At 45.2% G+C, this 20,509-nt stretch overlaps 1 protein-coding gene across 3 annotated transcripts in view; it reads left to right on the top strand.

Annotated features, from left to right (window-relative positions):
• The window catches only part of snx25 (sorting nexin 25), a 317,654-nt gene that overhangs the window by 195,925 nt on the left and 101,220 nt on the right, over positions 1-20,509 (top strand). For all 3 annotated transcript variants that reach the window (XM_072595279.1, XM_072595271.1, XM_072595263.1), the window contains one exon: positions 5,109-5,179. In XM_072595279.1, the coding sequence (XP_072451380.1) occupies positions 5,109-5,179 (71 nt within the window). The remainder of the gene's footprint in view (positions 1-5,108; positions 5,180-20,509) is intronic.

A 20,509-nucleotide genomic window follows, 5' to 3' on the forward strand; every position in this document is an offset into this window, starting at 1 on the left:
GGAGAGATGAGCTAGAGGAGGTTGGGGGTGAGGAGAGAGTAGCATAGAGTACAATGAGTGAGTGGGGGAGGGGATGAAGGTGATGGGTCAGGGAGGAGAGGGTGGAGTGGATAGGTGGAAAAGGAGATAGGCAGGTCGGACAAGTCAAGGAGACAGTGCTGAGCTGGAAGTTTAAAACTAGGATGAGGTGGGGGAAGGGGAAATGAGGAAGCTGTTGAAGTCCACATTGATGCCCTGGGGTTGAAGTGTTCCGAGGCGGAAGATGAGGCATTCTTCCTCCAGGCGTCTGGTGGTGAGGGAGCGGCGGTGAAGGAGGCCCAGGACCTCCATGTCCTCGGCAGAGTGGGAGGGGGAGTTGAAATGTTGGGCCCCGGGGCGGTTTGGTTGATTGGTGCGGGTGTCTCGGAGATGTTCCCTAAAGCGCTCTGCTAGGTGGCGCCCAGTCTCCCAAATGTAGAGGAGACCACATCGGGAGCAACGGATACAATAAATGATATTAGTGGATGTGCAGGTAAAACTTTGGATGTGGAAGGCTCCTTTTAGGGCCTTGGATTGAGGTGAGGAAGGAGGTGTGGGCACAGGTTTTACAGTTCTTGCGGTGGCAGGGGAAAGTGCCAGAATGGGAGGGTGGGTCGTAGGGGGGTGTGGACCTCACCAGGTAGTCACGGAGGGAACCTTCTTTGTGGAAGGCGGAAAGGGGTGGGGAGGGAAATATATCCCTGGTGGTGGGGTCTTTTTGGAGGTGGCAGAAATGTCGGCGGATGATTTGGTTTATGCGAAGGTTTGTAGGGTGGAAGGTGAGCGTTCTGTCCTTGTTACGGTTGGAGGGGTGGGGTCTGAGGGCGGAGGTGCGGGATGTGGACGAGATGCGTTGGAGGGCATCTTTAACCACGTGGGAAGGGAAATTGCGGTCTCTAAAGAAGGAGGCCATCTGGTGTGTCCTATCGTGGAACTGGTTCTCCTGGGAGCAGATACGGCGGAGGTGGAGAAATTGGGAATACGGGATGGCATTTTTGCAAGAGATAGGGTGGGAAGAGGTGTAATCCAGGTTGCTTTGGGAGTCGGTGGGTTTGTAAAAAATGTCAGTGTCAAGTTGGTCGTCATTAATGGAGATGGAGAGGTCCAGGAAGGGGAGAGAGGTGTCAGAGATGGTCCAGGTAAATTTAAGGTCAGGGTGGAATGTGTTAGTGAAGTTGATGAATTGCTCAACCTCCTCGCGGGAGTAGGAGGTGGCGCCAATGCAGTCATCAATGTAGCGGAGGAAGAGGTGGGGAGTGGTGCCGGTGTAATTATGGAAGATCAACTGTTCTACATAGCCAACAAAGAGACAGGCATAGCTGGGGCCCATACGTGTGTCCATGGCTACCCCTTTGGTCTGGAGGAAGTGGGAGGATTCAAAGGAGAAATTGTTAAGGGTGAGGACCAGTTCGGCCAAACGAATGAGAGTGTCAGTGGAAGGGTACTGTTGGGGACATCTGGAGAGGAAAAAACGGAGGGCTTGGAGGCCCTGGTCATGGCGGATGGAGGTGTAGAGGGATTGGATATCCATGGTGAAGATGAGACATTGGGGGCCGGGGAAACGGAAGTCTTGGAGGAGGTGGAGGGCGTGGGTGGTGTCTCGAACGTATGTGGGGAGTTTCTGGACTAGAGGGGATAGGACAGTGTCAAGGTAGGTAGAGATGATTTCAGTGGGGCAGGAGCATGCTGAGACAATGGGTCGGCCAGGCTTGTGGATCTTGGCAAGGAGGTAGAACCTGGCAGTGCGGGGTTCCCGGCCTATGAGGTTGGAAGCTGTGGGTGGGAGATCTCCTGAGGTGATGAGGTTCTGTATGGTCTGGGAGATGATGGTTTGGTGATGTGGGGTGGGGTCATGGTCGAGGGGGCAGTAGGAAGAGGTGTCCTCGAGTTGGTGTTTGGCATCAGCGGTGTAGAGATCAGTGCGCCAGACTACCACTGCGCCCCCTTTATCCGCTGGCTTGATGGTGAGGTTGGGGCTAGAGCAGAGGGATTGGACGGCTGCGCGTTGTGAGGGTGAGAGGTCTAAAATGCCCTAGCAAACCACTTCTGTGTAACTATAGCTAGACAGTCTCAAAAAAGAAATGAAACCAGAATGACAACCTGCATTGACCTAACCATCGGAAATGCCAATGGTAAGAACAACCCTGTTGACGCTGCAAAGTCTTCCTTGCTAGCGTCTGGCAGTTAATGCCTAAATTAGGAAAGGTATGTTTCACAGTAGTCAAGCATGAAATAGTCATGCTAGTGGAATAATACCTTTTACAACATTCCAGACACCACCGTTACCATCCCTGGATATATCTTGTTCCACTGGCAGGACAGGCCTGGCAGAGGTAGAAGCACAGTGGGGTGCAGTCAAGAAGAAGTTGCCATGTAGTTTTATGGCACCACGTCAAATATGCCATGAAGTCTTGGGAACAAGGTCTTGATTGCCATGCACGGATATTCCGAGCTGATGAATCAATATTGTTCCATGTTGAACGCCACTTGCAGGGATAATTGAGATTAACAGGGATGTAGAATGTACTTTGGATGCGGAATTGTAATGTCCATCATCAGTGGCTTGACAGCATCACTGATGATCAAGCTGTTTGAGATCTGTAGGGCATACCTGCTAAATAGGGCCTGCATTGAGGGAACCAAAAAGAAGGGAAAAATGTACTTGACCTCATGCTTACCGTGCTTTGGAGTTGCCTGCAGCTGTCCATGATAGTATCAATAGGAGAGACCACCCCACAATCCTTGTGGAAATGAAGTCCCTCCTTGAGATTAAGAATGCCTTTCATCCATGTTGTGTGACGCTATCAAGGTGCTAAATGGGACAGTCTTCAAGCAGATCTGGCAACTCTAAACTGGGCATTGATGAGGCATCGTGGACTGTCAGTAACAGCTGAACTCCAATGCAATCTGAACCCCATCATTTGCCATACCCTTCGTTCTGCCGTTATTGCTGAGCTACTGGTTCAGTGAAGATGGAGGCTGGCATGCTAGGGGCCTGTGTAGCTGATGTGTTTATATAGTTGGAGAACTTCAGTTTGTGATTAGCAGTAATCTCGGGTTACCGCTGGTCAGGCATTCAATGATGATAATGACGTGAAAGTTAAGGGGAGATGTTTTAGATTCTCCCTTGCTGGAGATGGTCATTATCTGATGTTTTCATGATACAAATATGATGTGCAACTTGTGACTCTTGTCTTATTCCTTGTTTGAGGAGTTACGTTGCAACTGACCACCATCATGAAATATAGCTGAGGAGAAGTTACTTTCCTGGGTTTTTGTCCCAGTGTATTGTATTGCATTGACTGAGAGTAAATAATATTAGAAAACCTGGCGTGGAAAGGCAAGGACTGATTCGAGATAGTCAACATGGCTTTGTGTGTAGGAAGTCATGTCTCACAGACTTGATTGAGTTTTTTTGAAGACATCCAACACTTCCTCCTCTGTAACATGGACATTTTTTCAAGATGTCACCATCTGTTTCCCTGCAATATATATCTTCCATGTCCATCCACAGTTAATACTGATGCAAAATACTCAGTATCTGCCCTATCTCCCGCTCCACACCGTGGGTGCTTTGCTGATCTTTGAGGGGCCCTATTTGCTCCCTAGTTACTGTTTTGTCCTTAATGTATCAGTAAAAACCCTTTTGGATACTCCTTAACTGTATTTGCCAAAGCTATCTCATGTCCCTGTTTTGCCCTCCTGATTTCCCTCTTAAAGTATACTCCTCCTGCCTTTACACTCTTCTAAGGATTCACTCAATCTCTCCAGTCTTTACCTGACATATGCTTCCTTCTTTTTTCTTAGCCAAACCCTTAATTTCTTTAGTGATCCAGCATTCCCTATACCTACTAGCCTTTCCTTTAAGTCTAACTAGAATATACTGTATGTGGACTCTTGTTAACTCATTTCTGAAGGCTTCCCATTTTCCAGCCGTCCCTTTATCTGTGAACATCTGCCCCCAGTCAGCTTTTGAAAGTTTTTGCCTAATACCATCAAAATTGGCCTTTCTCCAATTTAGAACTTCAACTTTTAGATCTGGTCTATCCTTTTCCATCACTATTTAAATCTAATAGAATTATGGTTGCCGGCCTCAAAGTGCTACCCCACTGACACCTCAGTCACCTGCCCTGCCTTATTTCCCAAGAGTAGGCCAAGTTTTGCACCTTCTCTGGTGGGTACATTCACATACTGAATCAGAAAATTTCCTAGTACACACTTCAATTTCTCCCCATCTAAATCCTTAACACTGTGGCAGTCCCAGTATACATTTGGAAAGTTAAAATCCCCTACCATAACCACCCTATTATTCTTACAGATGACTGCGATCTCCTTACAAATTTGTTTCTCAATTTCTGTCTGAGTATTAGGGGGGGTCTATAATACAATCCCAATAAGATGATCATCCCTTTCTTATTTCTCAGTCCACCCAAATAACTTCTCCGGATGTATTTCTGGGAATATCCTCCCTCAGCACAGCTGTAATGCTATCCCTTATCAAAAACACCATTCTCCCCCCCCGCCTCTTTTTCTGTCCTTTCTGTAGCATTTGTTGCTATGCTTTGTTGAGTAAGCTTTTAACGGTGGGAACGTGAGTGGAGCGATAATGGCTGAAGATTGTACCAGCAGTTGAAGTGCACGATACATGGAGGGTCAGAATAAGAGAACAAAGATTGCAGTACGAAATGCAAGACAGTAATCTGTATGTACAGACTGATTTGAAAATGAACTTGAGTTTAATTTCAGTGCAAGGAGGAGTAGAAAGTGAGTCTAAGTGCAATCCTGAAACATGGATAAATACAATAATATTACTTTAATCAAAGAGTGCATTATTGGCATGGGAAAGATTTAAAAGGGACCTGAGGGGCAACTACTTCATGCAGGGGGTGGTGCTTGTATGGAATGAGCTGTCTTTAAAAGGCATCTAGATGGTTATGTGAATAGGAAAGGTTTAGAGGGATATGGGCCGAACACTGGCAAATGGGGGAGTTTAGGGATCCTGGTCAGCATGGACTTGTTGAACCAAAGAGTCTGTTTCCATGCTGTATGACCTTATGACTCTAATTCAAAATTTTCTCTCTCTCAAACAGGTATCAAATTGTCGTTGAAATAATTCAGGCGACTACAATCAGCAGCTTACCTCAGATGAAGAAACCAAAAGGTAAGCATCCTGATTGGTTCCTTTCCAGTGCTTTCTGACCAATAATTAATTCACTATCTACCTGCATAATCTCAACATTTAGTTGTAGTGTTCTTATTAATTTCACATGCAGTATATGAGCTGGGGACCTTTTTATTTATATGCAATGTAAGGGAACATCCTGTCTGTGTAGTTAAGTCTTGTTGTTACCCCACACCTAGTTTCTTGTCGTAAATTACTATCTTGAAGGTTGAAGGGTTATTACGAGACTTCCACAGACTACTCTGGCCTCTGGGTAAATTGTCCGAATGTTGAGTTATTGGTGTGTTTATCAGCTTATTTTGTTTGACACACTATCAGCAGTGAGACAGACAGCGCCTTTGGCTGTGAATATTGCAACAGAAGCAAACGAGTTAGTCATCAAAACTGAGATTCTTGTCTAGTCGCTTCTTATTTTTGGTTACTTGTCAAATAACTGGACTGACCTATTCTCATTTGAGTTTGCATTCAATAATTCAGCACCAAGCAGGTAGTGAATGAGTTGAATAGTTTTCCATATTTTCACTCCTGCATGCCACATAGATAACTCTGATTGAAATTAGTTCATTTTGTTCCCATTTCTTATTGAATTATAAATCTTGCCAAATACTGTCAGAAGGAAATTACAATTGACTTCAGCCACTGTAGTTTGAGAGTGGACTGTCAGTGTAAGAATTGATGTCGGGTAAACACTGTCTTTGTCTGCAAACTTGGCTAGAAATATTGACATTTGCTATTTGTTTCTGATGTTTAAAGCTTAGGTCTTGCCAATCTTCTGGTAATGGTTTTGTGTAAAACATTTGTGGTATGAAGTTACTTGTTTGCTTGAAATTAAACCATTGATTATTAATGTTAATAATACAGACCATCCACTAGAATGATATTCTGCAGTACTCCACTGCCTAATAAGTCAAGTATTCATCCCCATTAGTTATTGCATGGCAAAGAGCCCTGGAACTGTTAGCTTGTTTTTGAATGTGACGGGAGGGTTGAATGATAGATCTGTGCACCAGTCCTTGTGTTTTAGTATATTAGTGTAGATCATATTGAAAATTCCAAGAGTAGCTCCCCTCAATGTTCAACAATTTTATTCAGTAAGCATTTTAATTCCGTAAGAAGGATTAGTTGCAGATTTGATCTCGTCTGTCCTCAGATTTCTAATCAACATCCTAATGCAGATCTGGTACATTCTTGGAAAAAATTCTTCCTAGATGAAGAAGAGGAAGAATTGACGGAACTTCCCACTTTTGATCCCTATCTAGCAACTCCTGACTGAAGTACTTGGATGTGGACTAATTTGGGTTCAACTGTGATAGTCTCTGAAAATAGCTTTCTAACTCTGTGAAACCTCATACAGATGTATTGTGCACATTGAGCAGATTATTGCACCACACAGTGAGCGCATATTCTCTTAGTCTTTCACAAAAGAATGGGACAAGTTCCAGAGATGGGCAAATGTTATTCTAATTACAAATAATTTGTAATTAGAATGATTTGTGGGTCACCATCATCTCTTGAAGACTTTGCACAGTTTCCCTTGGAGGGCAGAGAATAATTCCCAAAATTTGACACGTTCGGTCAAAAATTGGGTTGTTGCTAGGAGATAGAGGATGGTGGTAGACGCTTAGTTTGTGACTGGGATCATGTCCTGTTGTGTACCACGGTGATCGCTGCTTAAGTCCTTTTTGTTTGTGATATATGTAAACCAATATAGTTGAGAATGTGAGGGATAGATGATTAAATTTGTGGATGACATGAAGGTGGCTGGCTGAATAATAGTGAAGAAGGTGATCTTAGGTCACAGGAAATACGTATGTGTTGATCAGATAGAATGTAACCCTGAAAACTGAGAGGTGATGCCTTTTGAAAGAAATAACGAGAATGAATGGCAGGACGCTAGGAAGCTCAGAAGAGCAAAGCGATCCTAGGGTACCTACCCACAGATCCCTGAAGGTGACGTGACACATTAATACAGGACACTAGCCTTTATCAGTTCTGGCATGGATTATAAGAATAAGAAGGTAATGTTGGAGCTATGCAAAGGTTAGGCCACCACTGAAGTATTGTCTATAGTCCTGGTCACCACACTATAGGAAACATGTGATAGCAGTTGAAGTGGTGTGGAGGAGATTCACCAAGATGTTGTCTGTGATGGTATGAAGAGAGGCTGGACAGGTGTGGGTTGTTTGTAAAGCAGAGTAGGCTGAGGGGATCCTGATTGAGAGGCATAATATTACGAGGGACATGGATAGAGTGGGTTGGAAGAAGCTATTCCCCTTAGTTGAAGGGTCTGTCATGAAAATGCATAATTTCAAGATTAATGGTAGGAGGCTTTGAGGGGATTTGAGGAAAATATTTTTCACTCAATGGTTTGTGGGGAATCTGTTATGCATTGCGTGGGAAGGTTGGAGAGGCAGAAAACCTCGCCATCTTTATAATGTGTATGGATAAATATTCAAGATGTCAAGATACTATGGGCTGAGTCCTGGAAACTGGGATGAGTCTAGATAGTTTGGCGGAGACTTAGTGGGCCGAAGAGCATCTTCAGTGCTGACTGACTTTTGGATTATTACTCTGAAATAAACAGGATTTTTTTTTGGAACATGTGAAAGATGCTTGCAAAAGGTTTGAAGTCAGTGAATCTGAGACAAATCTAATGGGGAAATGAGGTGATTTTATGTCAGATTTTAATTTGGTTTTGATATTGTTTTGTTAGCTGCAACAATCCTGAAATCAGTAGTTGGTCAGTTGGACATTAGATGAGTTAGAATTTTTCTTTCTCTTTGCAGACTTTGAATAAAAATTATTTTTAATAATCATAGATTCTGTGTTGCAGACTAGGCCACTATGTGTTTGTCCCTAATTGCCCAGAGGCATTTTGAGTCAAATACATTGTTGTAGGTCTGGAGTCACATGTAGGCCCCTTACTGGAAGGCTTGAGGGTCCGATTCCCTACTGATTGCTTGATTCTCAGTTCAGTTACAAGCTGGCACTTCAAAATCTAGAAACATAGAAGCAGGAGTGGGCCATTTAAGTGATGGGTAATCATCTAACTGAGGACTGTTGTTCCTGCTTTATCCCCATACCCTTTGCTCCCTTTAGCCCTAAGAACTACATCTAACTCCTTGAAAATATTCCATGTTTTGGCCTCAGCGCTTTCTGTGGCAGAGAATTCCACAGGCTGGCCATTCTCTGGGTGAAGATGTTTCCGCTCATCATAGTCCTAAATGGCCTATCTTGTATCCTTCAACTCTGCACTCTCATTCTGGACTCCTCTGTCATTACGAACATCCTTTCTGCATTTACTTTATCTAGTTTAGTTAATGTGTCTGTGTGTGTGAGAGACCACCCTAGCCAACTCCAATAATTGTGATCTCTCTGATTTAATTTTTGTTCATATGTCAGTTCTGCCATCCCAGGAATCTGTCCAGTAAACTTCTGTTGCATTCCATTCATGGTGAGAACATCCTTCCTCATAAAGAGATCAAAACTGTACACAGTGCTCCAGCTATTGTCTCAACAAGGCCCTGTATGATTACAGTAAGACCTCCTTGTTCCTGTACTCAGATCTTTTTTGCTGTGAAGGCCAAAATGCTATTTGTTGTCTTCACTGTCTACTGCACTTGCATACTTTTCAGTGACTGGTGCTCAAAAACACCCAGATCTATTCAGTAATAATCTGCCTCCCAGCTTTTGCTACATAATTGCATAAGCTCACATTTCAACCAATTTAATCAAATTGACAACACAAATGCCAGGCTATGACCTTCACCAATAAGAGACAATCTAACTACTGCCCCTTGGCATTCAATGGTATTACCATCACTGAATGTCCCATTATCAACATCCTGGGGGTTATCATTGACCAGAAACTCAACTGGACTCACCACATAAACACATTGGCTACAAGAGCAGGTCGGGCTAGGAGTACTAGTGTGTAACACATCTCCTGATTCCCTAAAGCCTGTTCACCATCGACAACTCACAAGTTAGGAGTCTGATGGAATATTCCCCACTTGCCTGGATGAGTGCAGCCCCAACAACATTCAAGAAGCTTGACAATATCCAGGACCAAGCAGCCTGCTTGTTTGGCACTCCTTCCACAAGCATCCATGCCCTCCACCACACTCACCCAGTAGCAGTAATGTGTACTATCTACAAAATGAACTGTAGAAATTCGCCAAAGATTTTCAGATGGCAGCTTCCAAACTCATGAGCACTTCCATCCAGAAGGATAAGGAGCACCACTACCTTCAAGTTCTTCTCTGAGCCACTCAACATTCTTACTTGGAAATATATCACTGTTCCTTCACTGTCGCTGGGTCAAAATCCTGGAATTCCTTTCCTAGTGGCATTGTGAGTCAACCCACAATTATGGGACTGCAGCGATTCAAGAAGGCAGCTCACCACCACCTTCTCAAGGGTAACTAGGAACAGGCAATAAATGTTGGCCAGCCAACGACACCCATATCCCACAATAAAATTTTTTTTAAAGTTTTTTTTATCAAAGTCACCTGCTGCCGACGCATACCACAGAAGTGTCAAAATCCAACTTCCAGAAAAATTGTATGATCTTGTATGAACATTAAGTGACCACACAGTATATCATTAACAAATGACTCCAGCTGAAGAGTGTATTTGCAGATAGCTTCCTATGATAAACTAACTACGCAGCTTATTTATTTATTAGAAAAGAGTTAGATATTGTACTTTGAGCTCCCATAAATAGATCAGTATTATCCAGCTCAAAGTTTGCTGGCAGCAGTTTGGTAGGAGCACCGATACAAGACCGTAGACCATATGTTGCTGATGTGCAGAGTCCCTTTCAGAAGATTTACTTGGAATATTGCATAGCCACAGAACAACCTAACCACAGAATGAATCACAATGAACATGCTGGAATAATATGCTGAAATATTGCCTCGTTCTCGATTGTGATATTGAATAAGAATTCACCACCTCAAAAACCGGTCTCATTGTCTTTTGTTATGCCAACAGCTCTTATGTTATTACCTCTTTGTAGCTTTAAAATCAGATCAGCATAAGCCCATCAAATGGCAGAACAAGGATAGAATGGCTTACTCCTGCTCCTGATTTGTATGCTTGTATGTTCCTACCTATAAAGACTGCTAATATTGGTCAGGTTAAAGTATAGTCTTTAGTTTTTTTTAATTTTTCCTATTTCTAATTAATTATTTGCAACTTGTTCTTCATCAGCGATATTGTGAAAGTCAAGTCTCAATTCATATTTTCCCTTCATCTCATTGCATCAGGAAAGTGAAGCCACGTGAGCTGTTATCCCTAATCAACTCTGATTTGACTTTAGCCATAACACCACGTGCATGTTTCTTAAAAAAGGTCACTGATTTGAGGCTGGGTAGCATCGCATGGAAACTCGAAATGAGCTGTGGCATATTTCAGTTACTCTAGCTGATGACTCTTCACGCTGCCTCACTCCACTGAATATTTCAGCTAATATCCTAAGTGTCCTTGATGACTAATACATAGTACTCCCCGCATAAAGCATGACTAAAGCCTGATTTTCAAAGTTAAGCAACTGTACTGCAATGCCAAAAAGCCAATGCTTGACTCAACTCTCACAGGCTGTATCATAGTATGTACTAAAATCAGTTCTTCTGAGATGAATACACTATAAACAGGAACTAAAATTACAATTACCATGAGTGACTGTGTAATACCAGGCTTTCTGTCCAGACTGTCCACTATTTGAGGATATTAGGACAGAGCTGGTTAAAACGAATTTGGAAATTAGCTTAAGGTCAGTGGAGGGTCAATGGCGGTGATTCAATGAAGTATTTCCTATCACTTAGTGGAGATACATTCCAGTGAGAGACTGTAGGGATCAGGTGTATAATCTGTGGCTACTTAAGGAGGCTAAAGATTGAAAGCAACTATGTACAACTTCACAAATGTGGCACTAAGGTTAGTGACAGGTTGGGCAGAATATCAAAGAAAACAGTGAACAAAATGTCTTTTTTTTTAAAAAAAGAGAAAATAAAGCTAGCTAAAAATATAAAACAGATGTAAAATTTCTGCAGATATTTAAAAAGATAAAGAGTAAGCAAAGTGAATATTCGCCTTCTAGAAAGCGAATGAGTATCTGGGGAATTAGTGAAAATTAAATCAATCAGGTATTTTGTATTTTAAATCTGGCTAAAAAAACTTTTTTAGTACCTTCCTCAGAAGCACAACTTTTGTAATACGGGGAAGATTTTTTTTGGATAGCGGGGTTTCCTACCTCATCACCCAAAGATTCAGTAGAGAATATATTCTTGCATAATCACTGCCACACCAGAGCTATTTAAAGTTCCAGAGAGTTTTAATTAGGAGGACTTTGGCCCCTTACCTGGAGAGAAATCCTTGAGTGCTCTTGGCAGTTTTGTAATCCCCTTCCCATAATGGCCAGGACTGAGATTACAAACTGCCCCCAGATTCTAAGCCCCACAGTTCAGGATCAGATTAATGTGGGAAGGAGCTATTGTTTGTGGCTTTCACAACAAGGAGCAGAGGGGAGACCTGAGAGATGATGGCGGCATGAAGGGTTTGTGTGTGTCTGGGGCAGATGGTGATGAGAAGCCATGGTGGGGTAGATTTGCATGGGTTGTTGTGAGAGCACATGATGTGGAAAAGTATCCCTAGAGTATAATGGCCCTTGCTGCCGGAGGCCTGAACGCAATGATTTGGGTCTGCTGCAGTGATCCTAGCATTGCTCAGCACAGGCTTGAAGAATGGCATCTCGTTTTCTGTTGGGAGACCCTGTAGCCCAGTCATGATGAGGGCTCCTTTCACCTTCTTGCGGTCTCCATTAGCAGCTTCTCTCCATCCCTGGCTCAATATAATCTGCCCTTTTGTCTGCCTCTTGTCTTTCTGTCTCTCTCTGAGCTCCATCTCCCCCTCTCTGGTCACTGCTGTACGCATGCTTCCTCCTCCACCTTCTGCCTTCAGTGTATGTGCCACCTTTTCCTAGATACCGCTAGTTCTGAAGAAGGGTCAGTAGACCCGAAGTGTTAACTCTGCTTTCTTTTCTCAAATGTGACTAGATCTGAGTTTCAACAGTAATTTCTGTTTCTGAGTAAAGTGTCCTGTCATTAGCACTCAACTCCAGCCAAATATTGATAAGACCACTGCTATCAAGACAATAAATTCACTCTCTACCATTTCAGTTTTTGTTCTTGGGTTGTGAACATTTCTAATCAGGTCAGTATTTATTAAACATCCCTAATTGCATTAGAGAATTTTTCTTTCATTCATTCGTTGGCTTCCTAGCATCTAGCTAGGCCAGCGTTTATTTCTAATCTCTAAATTCCCAGAGGACCGTTAAGAGGCATTGCTGTGGGCCTGGAGTCAGATGTAGGCCAAACTAGGTAAGGGCTGAAAAATGTGTTGCTGGAAAAGCGCAGCAGGTCAGGCAGCATCCAAGGAGCAGGAGAATCGACATTTCGGGCATAAGCCCTTCTTCAGGAATGAGGAGGCTGTGCCAAGCAGGCTAAGATAAAAGGGAGGAGGGACTTGGGGGAAGGGCATTGAGAATGCGATAGGCGGAAGGAGGTTATGCTGAGGGTGATAGGCCGGAGTGGGGGTGGAGAGGTCGGGAAGAAGATTGCAGGTCAAGAAGGTGGTGCTGAGTCTGAGGGTTGGGACTGACATAAGGTGGGAGGGGTGGAAATGAGGAAGCTGGAGAAATCTGCATTCATCCCTTGTGGTTGGAGGGTTCCTAGGCGGAGGATGAGGCGCTCTTCCTCCAGGCGTCGTGTTGCCATGGTTCTGACGATGGAGGAGGCCAAGGACCTGCATGTCCTTGGCGGAGTGGGAAGGGGAGTTAGTGTTCAGCCATGGGGTGGTTGGGTTGGTTGGTGCGGGTGTCCCAGAGGTGTTCACTGAAATGTTCTGCAAGTAGGCGGCCTGTCTCCCCAATGAATAGGAGGCCACTTTGGGTGCAGCAGATGCAGTAAATGATGTGTGGAGGTGCAGGTGAATTTATGACGGATATGGAAGGATCCCTTGGGGCCTTGGAGGGAAGTGAGGGGGGAGGTGTGGGCACAAGTTTTGCATTTCTTGCGGTTGCAGGGGAAGATGCTGGGAGTGGAGGTTGGGTTGGTGGGGGGTGTGGACCTGACGAGGGAGTCGCGGAGGGAGTGGTCTTTCCGGAATGCTGATAGGGGTGGAGAGGGAAATATATCCTTGGTGGTGGGGTCTGTTTGGACGTGGCGGAAATGAAGAAGGATGATACGATGTATCTGGAAGTTGGTGGGGTGGTAGGTGAGGACCAGTAGGGTTCTGTCCTGGTGGCAATTGGAGGGGCGGGGTTCAAGGGCAGAGGAGCGGGAAGTGGAGGAGATGTGGTCGAGAGCATCGTCAACCACGTCTGAGGGGAAATTGTGGTCTTTGAAGAAGGAGGCCATCTGGGTTGTTCGGTATTGGAATTGGTCCTCCTGGGAGCAGATGCGGTGGAGGCGAAGGAATTGAGAATATGGGATGGCGTTTTTACAGGGGGCACGGTGGGAGGAGGTGTAATCTAGTTGGCTGTGGGAGTCGGTCGGTTTATAGTGAATGTCCCTCCTCCCTACCTTTTATCTTAGCCTGCTTGGCACACCCTCCTCATTCCTGAAGAAGGGCTTATGCCCGAAATGTCGATTCTCCTGTTCATTGGATGCTGCCTGACCTGTTGTGCTTTTCCAGCAACACATTTTTCAGCTCTGATCTCCAGCATCTGCAGTCCTCACTTTTCAAACCAGGTAAGGACCAGGTTTCCTTCCATACAAGTCAGTCGTGAACCGGATGGACTTGTCTGACAATTAACGATGATTTCTTGATTTTAACTGAATTCCGATTACACCATTGGAATGGCAAGTTTTGAATTTAGGACCCCAACCATTAGCTGGAATAGTAATCTGATATCATCACAAGGCCACCACTTTGCTTAATGTGGTAATAGTCTGCTTCATCAACTTTTGCAGTCCATATGGTGTAGGGAAACCCATAGTGCTGCTATGGAGAGAGTCCCAGGATTTTGACTCACCAGCAATGATGATACAGTTCCAAGTCAGGATGATGTGTGAATTGGAAGGAGCCTTGCAGGTGAAGTTGTTCCATATGTCTGCTACCCTTTTCATTCTTGAGGGAAGAGGTCATGGGTTTGGAATGTGCCATCAGAGAAGCTTGGTGGGTTGCATCATGTTGGTGAGAGAGAGAGAGAAAATGTTTAAAATGGAGTTGCTAATCAGGCAGTTTGCTGTGTCCTGTATGGTGGTGAGCTACTTGAGTATTGTTGCAGCTGCACCCATTGAGGGAAGTGGACAGTATTCCATCACACCTCTGATTTGTTCTGGTGGATGGATAGAGAAGCTTTGAGAGTCAGGAAGTGAGTTACTCAGTGTAGAATTCATAGTCTCTCACCTGCCTTTGTATCCACAATGTTTACATAGCTGATTCTTTTGAATTTCTGGTTCACGGTATCCCCTGGATGTTTGTGTTGTATTCCATGATGATGATGAACATCAAGCAGGTTGGATAGTTCGCCTATTGTTGAAAATGATCATTGCTTGACACTCGCCTGGTACAGGTGCTTCCTGATGAAGGACTTTTGCCAGAAAATCAACTCTCCTCTCCTCTGATGCTGCCTGACTTGCTGTGCTTTTCCAGCACCACACTCTCAACCCTGATCTCCAGCATCTGCAGTCCTCACTTTCTCTTGGTACAGATGTTACTTGCTATTTATTGGCTGAATTTGACTTTTTACCAGGTCTTGTTGCTTTCCGTGACACACTGCTCTGACGAATTGTGAATAGAAATTGATGGAGTTTTTGGCAACTTCACTTTCCTTCCCTAATCATGTATCCTATTGTTCCTTTCGCCTCCAAAAATGCACTCACCAGCTTTGTGTCCATGGCCCTCGGTTGCAGAATTCCACAGATCCCCACCCATCCTTCCTTCAATTAGAATGCTAAAAAACTGACCTTTTAACCTGAGGGTGAGACTTTTATCTTATAGATCCCCCATCCAGTAGAAATGTTTTTTAGCATCTATCCTGTCAGGTTGTGCAAGAGCTTCATATATTTTAAAAAGATTTAGAGATTATAGACCCATTCTCCTCATTATATCCTATTAAGACAATCTTTTCATCCCAGGAATCAATATGTGAACTTTGGTTGCACCCTCTGAGGCAAATATTTCCTCTTTTTGGGAAGGAGACCAGAATTATTTACATGCATCAGGTGTAGTTTCATCAAATGTTTGGACAGTCTAGCAAGGCTTCCTTCTTTTGCTTTGGCTCCCGCAACTGTTCTTGTTAAAAAAAAAGCTTGTCACAAGATTGAAGCCCAGTCAGCACACCTAACAAAGGACCCATTGCTTTCTTTTTGGTGTCCATCTGACCTAGATTAGATTCCCTACAGTGTGGAAACAGGCCATTTGGCCCAACAAGCCCACACCAACCCTTTGAAGAGTAACCCATCCAGACCCATTTCCCTCTGACTAATGCACCTAACACTATGGGCAATTTCTCATGGCCAATTCACTTGACCTGCACATCTTTGAACTGTGGGAGGAAACCCATGCAGATACAGAGAACGTGCAAATTCCACACAGACAGTTGCCTGAGGCTGGAATTGAACCTGGGTCCCTGGCGCTGTGAGGCAGCAGTGCTAACCACTGAGCCACCGTGACCTACTTGGAGCACCAAAAAGGAAGAAAAAGTCTGCATTGTTTTTCAAATGTTTTTCAATCTCTGAACATTTCACAGCATTTTACAGCCTGTGTAGATGTTTCACTATTATAGAGTAGGAAACCGGAAACCCCATTTTTTCACAAGTTGAAGTTCAAGCCTGATTCAGTTGAGGGAGCAGATCGGACTTCGGGTTGATGTAGCCGGTGATAACGCAGCACTTATTCCTAGTGTACCAACGATTATTAGATTACAGTCAAATTTTGGGATTGGAACAAGAACCCCATAGCCTTTGGGCCTGGAGGTGAGAGTGCCATTTTGAGTCAGAGCAGATACCCAAGTTAAAGTCAAAAATTAAAACGGGAAATGCTGGAGAGATTCGGTAGGTTTGGCAGCCTCTATGGAGAGAGACACAGAGTTAATGTTTTGAGTCCAAAACTCTTGAGTTCTGAAGAGGAGAGTCATAGAGATATACAGCATGGAAACAGACCTTCCAGTCGTTCATGCCGACCAGGTATCCCAACCCAATCTATTCCCACCTGCCAGCACCCGGCCCATATCCCTCCAAACCCTTCCTACTCATATACCCATCCAAATGCCTCTTAAATCTTGCAATTGTACCAGCCTCCACCACATCCTCTGGCAGCTCATTACACACACGTACCACCCTCTGCATGAAAGAGTTGCCCCTTAGATCTCTTTTATATCTTTCCCATCTCACCCTAAACCTATGCCCTCTAGTTCTGGACTCCTCGACCCCAGGGAAAAGACTTTGTCTATTTATCCTATCCATACCCCTCATAATTTTGTAAACCTCTATAAAGTCACCCTTCAGCCTCCGACGCTCAAGGGAAAATAGCCCCAGCCTGTTCAGCCTCTCCGTGTAGCTCAGATCTTCCAATCCTGGCAACGTCCTTGTAAATCTTTTCTGAACCCTTTCAAGTTTCACAACATCTTTCCCATAGGAAGGAGACCAGAATTGCATGCAATATTCCAACAGTGGTCTAACCAATGTCCTGTACAGCCGCAACACGACCTCCCAACTCCTGTACTCAATACTCTGACCAATAAAGGAAAGCTTACCAAACGCCGCCTTCACTATCCTATCAACCTGTGACTCCACTTTCAAGGAGCTATGAACCTGCACTCCAAGGTCTCTTCGTTAAGCAACACTCCCGAGGACCTTACCATTAAGTGTATAAGTCTTGCTAAGATTTATCTGAATTAAACTCCATCTGCCACTTCTCAGCCCATTGGCCCATCTGGTCCAAATCCTGTTGTAATCTGAAGTAACCCTCTTTGCTGTCTATTACACCTTTAATTTTGGTGTCATCTGCAAACTTACTAACTTTACCTCTTATGCTTGCATCCAAATCATTTATGTAAATGACGAAAAGTGGAGGGCCCAGCACTGATCCTTGTGGCACTCCACTGGTCACAGGCCTCCAGTCTGAAAAACAACTCTGAAAAATGTGTTGCTGGAAAAGCACAGCAGGTCAGGCAGCGTCCAAGGAGCAGGAGAATCGACATTTCGGGCATAAGCCCCGCTTCAGGAATGAGGAAGGTGTGCCAAGCAGGCTAAGATAAAAGGTAGGGAGGAGGGACTTGGGGGAGGGGCATTTGCAATGCGATAGGTGGAAGGAGGTTAAGGTGAGGGTGATAGGCCGGAGAGGGGGTGGGGGCGGAGAGGTCGGAAAGAAGATTGCAGGTCAAGAAGGCAGAGCTGAGTCCGAGGGTTGGGACTGAGAAAAGGTGGGGGGAGGGGAAATGAGAAAGTTGGAGAAATCTGTATTCACTCCTTGTGGTTGGAGGGTTCCTAGGCAGAAGATGAGGCGCTCTTCCTCCAGGCGTCATGTTGCCATGGTTCTGGCGATGGAGGAGGCCAAGGACCTGCATGTCCTTGGCGGAGTGGGAGGGGGAGTTAAAGTGTTCAGTCACGGGGCGGTTGGGTTGGTTGGTGCGGGTGTCCCAGAGGTCTTCTCTGAAACGATCCGCAAGTAGGTGGCCTGTCTCCCCAATGTAGAGGAGGCCACATCAGGTGCAGTGGAGGCAGTAAATGGTGTGTGGAGGTGCAGGTGAACATGTGACGGATATGGAAGGATCCCTTGGGGCCTTAGAGGGAAGTGAGGGGGGAGGTGTGTGCGCAAGGTTTGCATTTGCGGTTGCAGGGGAAGATGCTGGGAGTGGAGGTTGGGTTGGTGGGGGCTGTGGACCTGACAAGGGAGTCGCGGAGGGAGTGGTCTTTCTGGAACGCTGATAGGGGTGGAGAGGGAAATATATCCTTGGTGGTGGGGTCTATTTGGAGTGGCGGAAATGAAGAAGGATGATACGATGTATCTGGAGGTTGGTGGGGTGGTAGGTGAGGACCAGTAGGGTTCTGTCCTGGTGGCAGTTGGAGGGGCGGGGTTCAAGGGCGGAGGAGCGGGAAGTGGAGGAGATGCGGTGGAGAGCATCGTCAACCACGTCTGAGGGGAAATTGCGGTCTTTGAAGAAGGAGGCCATCTGGGTTGTTCGATATTGGAATTGGTCCTCCTGGGAGCAGATGCGGCACAGGCGAAGGAATTGGGAATATGGGATGGTGTTTTTTACAGGGGGCAGGGTGGGAGGAAGTGTAATCTAGGTAGTTGCGGGAGTCGATCGGTTTATAGTAAATGTCCATGTTGAGTCGGTCGCCCAAGATAGAAATGGAGAGGTCTAGGAAGAGGAGGGAGGAGTCTGAGACGGTCCAGGTAGATTTAAGGTCGGGGTGGAAGGTGTTAGTAAAATGGATGAATGGTTCAACCTCCTCGCGGAAGCACGAGGTAGCGCCAATACAGTCATCGATGTAGTGGAGGAAAAGGTGGGGGGTGGTGCCAGTGTAACTGCGGAAGATGGACTGTTCCATATATCCGGGGTAAAAACAATGACTACAGATGCTGGAAACCCGATTCTGGATTAGTGGTGCTGGAAGAGCACAGCAGTTCAGGCAGCATCCAAGGAGCTTCGAAATTGACGTTTCGGGCAAAAGCCCTTCATCAGGAATAAAGGCAGTGAGCCTGAAGCGTGGAGAGATAAGCTAGAGGAGGGTCGGGTGGGGAGAAAGTAGCATAGAGTACTATGGGTGAAGGTGATAGGTCAGGGAGGAGAGGGTGGAGTGGATAGGTGGAAAAGGAGATAGGCAGGTAGGACAAGTCTGGACAAGTCATGGGGACAATGCTGAGCTGGAAGTTTGGAACAAGGGTGAGGTGGGGGAAGGGGAAATGAGGAAACTGTTGAAGTCCACATTGATGCCCTGGGGTTGAAGTGTTCCGAGGTGGAAGATGAGGCGTTCTTCCTCCAGGCATCTGGTGGTGAGGGAGCGGTGGTGAAGGATGCCCAGGACCTCAATGTCCTCGGCAGAGTGGTAGGGGGAGTGTTCCATATATCTGACGAAGAGGCAGGCATAGCTGGGGCCCGTGCGGGTGCCCATGGCTACTCCTTTGGTTTGGAGGAAGTGGGAGGATTGGGAAGAGAAGTTGTTCACAGTGAGGACCTGTTCAGTCAGTTGAAGGAGGGTGTCAGTGGAAGGGTTCCTTGCCTTTCCAAATACATGTACATCCTGTCCCTCAGGATTAACTCCAACAACGTGTCCACCACCGAGGTCAGGCTCACCGGTCTATAGTTCCTTGGCTTGTCTTAAACAGTGGCACCACGTTTGCCAACCTCCAGTCTTCCAGCACCTCTCCTGTGACTATCGATTATACAAATATCTCAGCAAGAGGTCCAGCAATCACTTCTCTGGCTTCCCACAGAGTTTGTGGGTACACCTGATCAGGTCCTAGGGATGTATCCACCTTTAACCGTTTTAAGACATCCAGCACTTCCTCCTCCTGTAATTTGGACATTGTGCAAGATGTCACCATCTATTTCCCTACAGTCTATATCTTCCATATCCTTTTCCACAGTAAATACTGATGCAAAATATTCATTTCATGGCTCCACACAAAGGCCGCCTTGCTGATCTTTGAGGGGCCCTATTCTCTCCCTAGTTACCCTTTTGTCCTTAATATATTTGTAAAAACGCTTTGGATTCTCCTTAATTCTATTTGCCAAAGCTATCTCAAGTCCCTATTTTTCCCTCCTGATTTCCCTCTTAAGTATACTCCTACTTCCTTTATACTCTTCTAAGGATTCACTCGATCTATCCTGTCTATACCTGACATATGCTTCCGTCTTTTTCTTAACCAAACCCTCAATTTCTTTAGTCATCCAGCATTCCCTATACCTACCAGCCTTCCCTTTACCCTGACAGGAATATACTTTCTTTGGATTCTTATCTCATTTCTGAAGGCTTCCCGTTTTCCAGCCGTCCCTTTACTTGCGAACATCTGCCTCCAATCAGCTTTCGAAAGTTCTTGCCTAATAACGTCAAAATTGGCTTTTCTCCAATTTAGAACTTCAACTTTTAGATCTGCTCTATCCTTGTCCATTACTATTTTAAAACAAATAGAATTATGGTCGCTGGCCCCAAAGTGCTCCCCCACTGACACCTCATTTACCTGCTGTTGAGTTGCTCCCCCCTCTGTTAATCCCCTCTGCATTCCAGCATGCTGAATGTAAACCCCGTATGTGAGTTCTCTAGTCTGTGTACTGCAGCATAATGAACCTCC

This window comes from Chiloscyllium punctatum, chromosome 2, assembly GCF_047496795.1.
Source record: "Chiloscyllium punctatum isolate Juve2018m chromosome 2, sChiPun1.3, whole genome shotgun sequence".
NCBI lineage: Eukaryota > Metazoa > Chordata > Chondrichthyes > Orectolobiformes > Hemiscylliidae > Chiloscyllium > Chiloscyllium punctatum.